A 10,181-nucleotide genomic window follows, 5' to 3' on the forward strand; every position below is an offset into this window, starting at 1 on the left:
CCTCTGAATTGATGGAGTTAGGAACCAAAGTATGGTTCATTTGGAATCAAGAGACAGAAATATGTTAAAAAAAAACTGGGCACCATTTTATATATAGCACGGTTATAGACCGCGCTATACCTTAACAGTAGTTTTCTCCGTTAAGGTATAGCGTGGTTATTCACAGCGCTATATATAAAATATGGCCCCACCAATAAGTTATCTGCATTTAACTGACGCACTAATAATTTATATGTATATAGCGCATATTATGGATGCGCTATACCTCAAATAATTGTACCCCCCGGGCATGGTAAAAATCCATTCAACATCCTTCAAGTCGTTCGAAATATTTGTTCGTTAAGTTATTTTGCATTTTGTCATAATGTCTGAAGAGCAAAAAATTAGGGTTTCATTATATTGTTGGGGGAGGGGTGAGGTTGTGGAAGAGAATAACTCAATCCGGTATAGTTGTTCTCCATAGTGTCATGTTAAGTTGCCACTTACAATGGAGTACGATAGATTACAATGGAGTACGATAGTGTCTGTAAAAAAGAGTGTGAGCAAACATTTGGTGAATATTAAAGTAACTCGGAGATATCTGTATTCTGTTACTCCGCAAGGGGTTGCTTGTTATGCTGAGTTTAACATTGAAGACGATGAAACTCTGAAAGATTTTTTGAGGACTCCAGATGAACACCGAGAACTTCTTGTGATAAAAATGTTGGAAATGTACGTCAAGGCTGAAGACGTTTGCAATCATGATTTTCCGCAAAATAGGGTTATCCCTCAATCATCGTGTAGTTTTTTTGGAGCCGTTTTATCCAAACAGGTTCCGAGTGAAAGAGTTTGGCCTGTTCTAAACTTATCTCCATGGGCGAATGAGGAGCGAGTATATAATTTCTCCCTAAGTCTACATAATCCACAAGCGGAGTGGTAAAATTCAATTTTCCTTTGTGTTACAATGTTTATTTTTATATATTGAATTTGTATTAACACTTATATACTCCACAAGGGGGTACAGTCTAGATATGAATTGTACAAGTTATGAATCAACAGACAATTGGAATATGCCTAGTTTTGGTATGTTGGATCATGGTGGTCCATCCGGCAGTCATCACCAACATGATAATGTACATCATGGGATATCAATACATTATGATTTGTAAGCGAAGTGATAAAGTTGATATGTAAATTTTGGATGAATTTGAGTAACTCATTATTTTATTTGTTGTACAGTAAAAACGAGCAACTTGAAGGTCTTGTCCTTACTCAATTGCCCGAAGATGACATATTTAATTGGGATCTGGTAGATGCGCAGAGTCAGGAAAATGATAGTGATTATGATAAAATGCTAACGAGTCTGGAGATGACACACCCTTCCCCGATAAGGGTGACGGTGTTGAGGACGAGAATGATGAACCTGATTTAACGAGGGAGCATGGTCCACCTCTCGTCAGACAAAGAGTGTATGAGTCCCATGTGTCGTTTCATTCAAGGGATGTTCCCTACCTTGATTAGTTTCCAAGTATGCCGAGTGTCCATGCCCTCACAAGGGAGCTTGATGAAATTCGGACAGCAATATGAGATGAATCTAGAGCAACAGTGCTGTCAAAGGGCATGCTTTATGCTGATAAAGCGCGCCTATGCAGGGCGGTGCAAATGTACAACATAAAAGAGTGTCGTGAGATCGTGGTTCGTGAGTCATCTCCAGAAGTATGCAAAGTTATTTGTCGTAGATTGTTTCAAGGTTGTAATTGGATGCTGCGTGCGAGAAAGTTGAAAATAAATATGTGGATTGTGGGGAATTACATAGGCACCCACAATTGTGAAATGGACACATTCAGTGGGAATCATTTTAACTTGAATCTTGACTTGATTTCTTTTGTCTTGATTCTACACATTGAAGCATCCATAAGGTACAAGATCAAAGAGTATATAATATCTGTCCACCAGGTATATGGATGTACCATTACCAAAAGAAAGGCATTTCTCGGGCGTAAACGTGCGTTTGAAATTGCTTATGGTAACTGGGATAAGTCATTTGCTGCTCTACCCAGGTACATGGCTGCATTGCAACACTTTGACCCCGAGACTGTTGTTGAATGGAAGCTTGAGCGGAGTCCGGCAATACCAGAATACATATTTAGATATGTGTTCTGGGCATTTAAACTAGCCATTGATAGTTTTGTGCATTGTCGGCCGGTAATATCCATAGACGGCACTCATGTCTATAGAAAGTATGATATTAAGTTGTTGATCATGTTGCTGTAAATGCTAATGAAAGTATATTTACCCTAGCATTTTCTTTTTGTGCCAATAAAAGCTAAGAGATGCGGACATTGTTTTTGAACCACTTGAAGGAGCATGTTGTCAAACAACGTTCAGGTATTTGTCTAATATCTGATCGGCATGATGACATTTTAAGTTCTGTACAAAATTTGCGTGCATGGCAAGAACCGTATGCCTTCCACCATTACTGTGTTTGGCAATTGAAGGCCAACTTCCAGAGGGCTTATCCGAACAAGGATTTACATGATTTAATGTGGATGGCTGCAACAGATCACCAAGAGTGTAAATTCAGGAGGCGAATGGAATTGATTAGGCAGGAAGACCCAGAAGCCTATCGTTTGTTGATGCGACATGAGCTTGACAAGTGGACTTCGCATGCGGATGGTGGTAGAAGATGGGGAATTCTGACTACAAATGTATCAGAGTCTTTCGATGGGTTATTGAAGTCTTCACATGGATTGCCAGTCACTGCTATGGTGCGGATGTCATTCAAGCAGATGGCAGAGAGGTTTGTTGAAAGATCTAAAGGTGTATTGTCATTGATAGAAATGGGTATTGAATTTATGCCCCATCCAATGAAACTATTTGAGAAATATAGGAAGCGAGCACAGTGGCATTCATTTTTGCAATATTGCAGCGAGCGAAATATTTTTGAAGTTTGCACTAGTCTGCATCACAACTGTGGGAATAATATACACACCATCAATGAAGCCAGAAGATTATGCTCATGTGGAAAATGGTCAATCTATCACTTGCCATGCTCACATGCTATGAAGTGCTTTAAACATACAGGTTTCGTGGCAACGAGGTACATTAATAAAGAATATAGTGTTGCTTCATACTTAAACACCTATAGTGGATAGCTGTAGCCAGTAGGTGCTGAGCATTTTTAGCCGCCGAAACCATTTAAAATGGTGTGAAACAAGGATTATGTGCGTCAAGGGCAAGTGCAAAAAAGAACGCGTATACGGAACCAAATGGATGTTGGTGATACCGTTTATACGTGTAAATGTGGCATATGTTCCCAAACAGGACACGACCACCGTAAATGTCCTTCAGCTAGTTTGGGAAGCGGTGGTAATTTAGCAGTAGGTGGCAATTCATCCTATGTGCCCAATTATCAAGGATAAACATAGTGTTTTATTGGAGTAATTTTGTTGTACTAAATTTATGTAAATGTTTAGGTTAAATCCAATGGGGTTAAATCTAATTGTTATATAGAATTAAAGATTCAATACAGCAGTTTAACATGCTGCCAAGGAATAAAAACAAATTTCATTCACCACTATCGCCGTTGTCTGGCACTATTTCATTGTCAGCGTCCTCATCTTCTTCGTCAACATCTTGTACGCACCCTTCGGGACCGAGGGCATCGTAATCTAGGCCCCAGTTGACAAACATTTCTCGTATTTTATCGCTATCTTCAATAAGACGACTTGCTTGATTTCTACAACAATATAGGACTCTTATATCCAACGTTTGTGGTAGAAACGTAGGTAGTCCCTACCACTCGACAACTGTTGGGAAAACATGATACTCATTGTCTCTATGCAATTTTTCATTTTCTAATAAATCCCAGTACTGATCCGCCGTTCCTTCCAGGTAGTTAAGATCATCGATATGATGAACAACAAGTGCCTTTTCCATCTCTAGAATCTCCTGCATTAAGTGCCGAATCACTTTGGTTCATCTATGTGTGTGTTTGTTTGGAAGGTTGCAAACAGTGCTTTTGGTACAACAAGCCCATGCCAGTGACATAGTAATTCATAATCTCACCGTTTGAGTAAAGGGGAACCCATTGTAGTTTTTCGCCCCAAATTCGCATACCTTCAGGCTTTGTGGAATACTCTTCGACCTCAATAATATGCCCTGAAACTTTTAGATCTGTGTGTATATTGATAGGCTTATTTTCCAAGGGACACAGAACACCATACCGCTTGTAATCAACCAAATAAGTATAGCAACCTAGCATATTTGTTTCAAGGTAGGGATCGATTGTGTTTTGACATGTTCCATTTGGATCTTTTGAACTACTTTCACCTTTTTGCCTCTTCGTAAACCACTTATTAAATGTTAGTGGCATTTCTGAATTGGATAATGTTCTGGTTCTTCAAATGGTATTTCATTATTGATCTCTTAGTTCAACTTAAGAAGAACTAAGCTACATGTCGACCTGTATGAACGCGAAAAATAGCGCCTCATAAAAATGCGCTATGCGTATTGTCATGTCGAGCTGAAAAGCTGTCGGACTGAAAAAGTTATTGACATGAAATGCTGGACCCACTTGTACCCGCAGGAATCATTATTATGCGAAACATATCGCCTCACCAATATGCGCTATGTGTTTTGTCACGTCGACCTAAAATGTTGTCGGCTAGAAAAAGCTGCTGACCTGAAAAGCTGTCGTACTGAAAAAGCTGGACCCACTTGTACCAAAAGGAATCATTATCACGCGAAACATAGCGTCTCACCAATATGCGCTATGTATCTTGTCATGTCGAGTTGAAATGCTGTAGGACTGAAAAAGCTACTGACATGAAAAGTTGTCATACTGAAAAAGCTGGACCCTTGTACCCGAAAGAAACATTATCACGCGAAACATAGCGCCTCACCAATATGCGCTATGTAACCTAAAATCACTCTTAGCAGCCTATAAAAACCTCGCGCATTGTAGTTATTATTTGCGTCGTAACGAAACGAAAACAAAAACTTTCCAATAATTTTCCAATTTCGAGCATTACAAAATGTTTGGACGCAATTACATACCAAGCTGTTACTGTGGCAAACGTGCGATTTTGAAGCCATGTTGGTCAAATTGCAATCTGGGGCGCATCCGTTAGATGTGTAAACAAGTTGTAAGTTATTATTCTTGGAAGAAATGTGTGTTAATACTTTTTATATAACATATTAATTAATAGTCTTGTGTTATTCTCTTAATGGTAGGACGAAAAGAAATGTGGTTTTGATGAATGGTTTGATGAACCCATTAATCAAGAATACTGCAAATCATGTTTGCTAAACATTTGGAATCTGACCGATGAATACGAACTCCAGATCGTGAAGCTATAAGAACAACTTGCGGCATTGCAGGAGAAACTAAAAAAGGCAAAAGAAGAAAAATATAGGTTGTAACGACCTATAGGTGAGTCCGTTTTATGATTCCAAACTTGTTGGTATGTTCGAGTGGGGACCTGGGAGCCCCGAGTGTCAATCGGACGAGGCTCGGACCAAGATGAGAATTTGAAGCACCAAATCTGTCAAAACCGCACCTGTGCTTGGTCAGTCGTAGGTGCGAGCTCGCAGGTGCGAGTTTAGCCTCGCAGATGCGGCCCAAGGAAGGTAGCCTAGTTCAGTAAATGCGGCCACTTTTCCGCAGAAGCGGGAGCCCATCTACAGAAGTGACCTCAGCCGGCCCAGTCAATTTTCGTAGAAGCGGGCCCTTTTTTCGCAAGAGCGGGATCCGCAGATGCGGCCAATGCACTGCAGGTGCGAAAATCGCTGGAGTAGTGTCTTCATTTAATGCAGGACTTGAGCATTTTTCTACCATTCTTTACTCATTGGACGATTTTAGAGCTTCAAAAGGGAGAGATTTCAACCTGGCTATTGAGGGTAAGTAATTCCTACCTTAATGCGCGTTTAATACATAGATTATGGTAGATTTCAACATGAAAATTGGTAGAAATCATGGGTTTAGGTGAGGAACCTAGGGTTTAATAAAAATGAGATTTTACCACGAAAATGATTATGAAACTTAGTGAAAATCATATATTATGTACTTAAGGTCATGGGTAACAACTTTCTTTAATAATTTCCGGAATTCGGGCGTGTGGGCCTGGAGGTGAATTTTAGGAATCTTGCAACTTTGGTTGGGTAATCACTTTAATGGTGGAGATATGAACTTTTGAGCAATAGATTGATCGATCTATATTATATTTGGCTAGTTCCGAGTCGTTTGGCATCAAATTTGGAGGTTTGAATGCATTCTTTAATTGGGAAGTAAGCTTTGAGACGAGGTAAGTCTCTTTTCTAACCTTGTAAGAGGGAACTTGCCCCATAGGTGAACTTAATTAATATGTGTTGTTATTTGTGGGGGCTACGTACTCACGAAGTGATGAGAGTCCGTACTTAGCTACTATTCCTGTTTTTGTCCGGGTAGTTTTAGGTTTACACCATGCTTGTGGACACCATTATTTGATCATAATTGTTAACTGTATCAAATATAACTCAGTTGAGGATTTTTTTAGGATTTTAAAGGTCCAAGTCGAATTGTCTTTATTTTGAAAAGAATCACGGAAGAGTTATGATTTATTGATAAATTTATATTTGATCGCGTCGCACGTATGATTCGCGAACGGGATAATAGATGCATCTATGGTTTGAACCGTTCGACCCTCGACAGTGCACAGTTTACATTTTTGTTGGATCGGGCCGAACTTTCTTGGTGGTATTCGTGTGTGATAATAAAACTGGAAATTCCTTTCTAAAGACTTGCTCAGTTATTTCTTGTTCTGAGCCTTATTGTTGGATATCATGCTTAATTAGAATTTCATATTGTGATGTTATTAGCCCTAGTAAGTATCGGAGTCGACCCCTCATCACTACTTCTTCGAAGTTAGGCTAGATACTTACTGGGTACATATTATTTATGTACTCACGCTACATTTCTGTAGTTAATTGTACAGGATCCGAGGCAGGTGCATCTGGTTACCAGCCTGGTGCACAAATTTTATCCCCATCTCGAGACTTCACGGTGAGCTGTCTTCCGAGCCGTTCTGTAGCAGCTAGAGTCTCCCTTATGTTTTATTTTATTTCTGTCTATTTCATTTTAGACAGTAGGCTAGAGTTCTTTTGTATATTTTATTAGATTGCCCACATACTTGTGACACCAGGTCTTGGCACACACACGAGCAGACTTATGATTTTGGTTTTGTTTACATGATTATGATTTGTACTCATTTGCTTCTGTTTAATTATGTCACATTGGCAAATTTCTAAATCTCTCTAACAAATGAGGAACTGTTATCCACTTAGTATTTTATTTAAACGGGAAACCATTAGTTTGATTAGTGTTGGCTTGCCTAACAAAGGTTTTGGGCACCATCACGGCCTAAGATGGAATTGGGTCGTGACAACATGGTATCAAAGCTCTAGGTTCACGTAGGTCTCACAAGTTTTGGGCAGGTCTAATAGAGTCTTGCGGATCGGTGCAGAGACATCCGTACTTATCTTCGAGAGGCTATAGGATGTTAGGAAACTACTCTTTATTCATCTCCTATCGTGCAATTGATGGTATACTAAGTTTCTTTCTTCTATTCTCTCACAGATGGTGAGGACGCGTACGACAGACGTTCCAGACCCGGGATGAGGTGCTCCCCCTGTTGTTAGAGGCCGAGGCAGAGGTCGGGGGAGGGCACCGGCCCGAGGTAGTGGACGAGGGCATCCCAGAGCTGCCCCAATAGCACCACCAGTGGATTCAGTAGAGGATCCCATTACTGAGGAGCAGGGCGAGGTGCCTGCCACAGAGACAGACCCAGTAGATTTCATGTCAGCACCGAGTTTTTAGGAGTTCATGGGCCGTATTTTGCGATTCATGGACACCATGACTTAGACTGGTTTATATCCAGCGGACCTAGCCATATCTCAGGCAGGAGGGGGAGCACAGACCCCTACTGCTCAGGCTCCTGGGCATGCAACTGTAGTATATTAGACTTCGGGTATACTACCCGTGGGCGAGCCCAGCCAGTTGCAGTGATTGCACCTGAGCCTAGACCAGTTGCGGACGGCGATCCGCAGAAGCTATTTGACAGATGGACTAGGCTACACCCTCCTATCTTCGGGGGCGAGCTGCATGAGGATCCCCAGGACTTCATTGATTGGTGCAGGGACATACTGCACAACATGAGGATATTGGAGTCCCGTGGGGTGGATTTCACTACTTTCCAGTTGAAGGGCAGGGCCCGTAGATGGTGGCAGTCTTATCTTCTTTGCAGACCAGCGGGTTCTCCTCCCATGACTTGGGACCAGTTTACACAGCTTTTCTTGGACAGGTATATTCCACCCTCTCAGAGGGAAGAGTTGCGAGGTCAGTTCGAGCAGCTCGAGCAGGGTCAGATGTCAGTGACCGATTATGAGGCGAGATTCTTTGAGTTGTCTCGCCACGCACGTATGATACTTCCTACCGACGCAGAGAGAGTGCGGAGGTTTGTTGTGGGATTGCACCCCGGTATTCGGGCTAGTATGGACCAGGAGGTTGAGATGGGTACTGGTTATCAGCTAGTAGTGGAGATTGCTCAGAGGATTGAGGGCTACCGCCAGAGGGGTAGATAGCAGATATAGTAGGATGAGAGGGCCCGATTGTCTGGAGAGTTTAGAGGTGCCCCGGCCAGGGGCAGAGGGCAATTTAGGAAGGGTCAGCCTAGTAGGCCCACATATTCAGCACCACCACCTCCTCGGGGTGCTCCGACACGACCCTATTTTAGTGATATGCTAGAGAGTTCTTATCGCCCACCATTTCATCATGGTTCTGCCAGTGCTTATTTCAGCGCCATGCCACAGAGTTCATATTGCCCACGAGCCATTCAGGGTTATTTAGTGGGTATTCAGGCCATCAGGTTTAGACTTCGGGGCAGCAGTCTATGGTACCGAGAGGTTGTTATGAGTGTGGAGATTCGGGTCTCATGAAGGGAATCTATCCCAGACTACGGGGCAAGGCAATGCAGCAGGGTCATCAGCCCATGATTGTAGCACCAGCAGTCCGACCGCCCATAGGTGGGGGACAGATGGGTAGGGGCCATCATAGAGGTGGAGGCCAGGCGGGGGGAGGTCAGCCAGCTATTGTTCAGTCAAGTAGAGGCCATCCAGCCGGCGCTCCAACTAGATTCTATGCTTTTTCGGCCAGACCAGATGCAGTGGCCTCAGATGCTGTGATTACATGTATTATTTCTATCTGCGGTAGGGATGCTTCGGTGTTATTTGATCCAGGATCTACCTATTCATATGTATCATCTCTGTTTGCTCATTTCCTGTATATTCTTCGTGAGTCCTTGGTTACTCCTATTTATGTGTCCACTCCCGTGGGCAATTCTGTAATTGTGGATCGGATCTATCGGTCCTGTGTGGTCACAATCTGTGGTTACGAGACTAGAGCGCACGTTCTGTTACTTGATATGACCGACTTTGGAGTCATCCTGGGCATGGACTGGTTATCCCCATATCATTCCATCCTTAATTGCCATGCCAAGACTGTTACCTTAGCAATGCCAGAGTTGCCTAGATTGGAGTGGAAGGGTTCATCTGTCAGTACATCTGGTCGGGTCATCTCTTTCCTGAAGGCTCGACATATGGTCGAGAAGGGTTGTTTGGCTTATCTAGACTATGTTTGGGATACCACCGCAGAGTCTCCGATGATTGATTCAGCGCCAGTAGTCTGGGAGTTCGCCGATGTGTTTCCTTCTGACCTTCCAGGCATGCCACCAGATCGTGATGTTAATTTCTGTATGGACTTGGCTCTAGGCGCTCATCCTATATCTATCCCACCGTATCGTATGGCTCCGAAAGAATTGTGAAGAAAAAGGATAGGACTATGCGGATGTGCATTGATTACCGCCAGTTGAACAAAGTCATCATTAAGAACAAGTACCCGTTGCCACGTATTGATGATTTGTTTGACCAGTTGTAGGGTGCTAGGGTATTTTCTAAGATCGACTTAAGATCGGGATACCATCAGTTAAAGATTCGGGACTCAGATGTTCCGAAGACTGTCTTCCGTACTAGATATGGCCATTATGAGTTTCTAGTGATGTCCTTCGGCCTGACTAATGCCCCAGCGGCGTTTATGGATTTGATGAACAGGGTGTTTGTATGCTAAGTTCTCCAAGTGTGAGTTCTGGTTAGATTCTATGGCATTCTTG

General features: G+C 42.4%; 3 protein-coding genes across 3 annotated transcripts; all 3 read left to right on the forward strand.

Annotated features, from left to right (window-relative positions):
• The first annotated feature begins 1,812 nt into the window (after window positions 1-1,812).
• On the forward strand, window positions 1,813-2,253 carry LOC138907349 (uncharacterized). The gene has a single exon (XM_070197948.1). It carries the CDS (start codon window positions 1,813-1,815, stop codon window positions 2,251-2,253), a length of 441 nt encoding a protein of 146 aa, XP_070054049.1.
• Window positions 2,254-2,312: 59 nt separating this feature from the next.
• Window positions 2,313-3,134, forward strand: LOC138907350 (uncharacterized). Its single transcript, XM_070197949.1, has one exon. The coding sequence runs from the start codon at window positions 2,313-2,315 to the stop codon at window positions 3,132-3,134; it is 822 nt and encodes a 273-aa protein (XP_070054050.1).
• Window positions 3,135-8,508: 5,374 nt separating this feature from the next.
• LOC138907351 (uncharacterized) lies at window positions 8,509-9,836 on the forward strand. The gene is made up of 2 exons (XM_070197950.1): window positions 8,509-8,590; window positions 9,253-9,836. The coding sequence occupies exons 1-2, from the start codon at window positions 8,509-8,511 to the stop codon at window positions 9,834-9,836; spliced, it is 666 nt and encodes a 221-aa protein (XP_070054051.1).
• The last annotated feature ends 345 nt before the right edge of the window (window positions 9,837-10,181 follow it).

Source organism: Nicotiana tomentosiformis, chromosome 3 (genome assembly GCF_000390325.3).
Source record: "Nicotiana tomentosiformis chromosome 3, ASM39032v3, whole genome shotgun sequence".
NCBI lineage: Eukaryota > Viridiplantae > Streptophyta > Magnoliopsida > Solanales > Solanaceae > Nicotiana > Nicotiana tomentosiformis.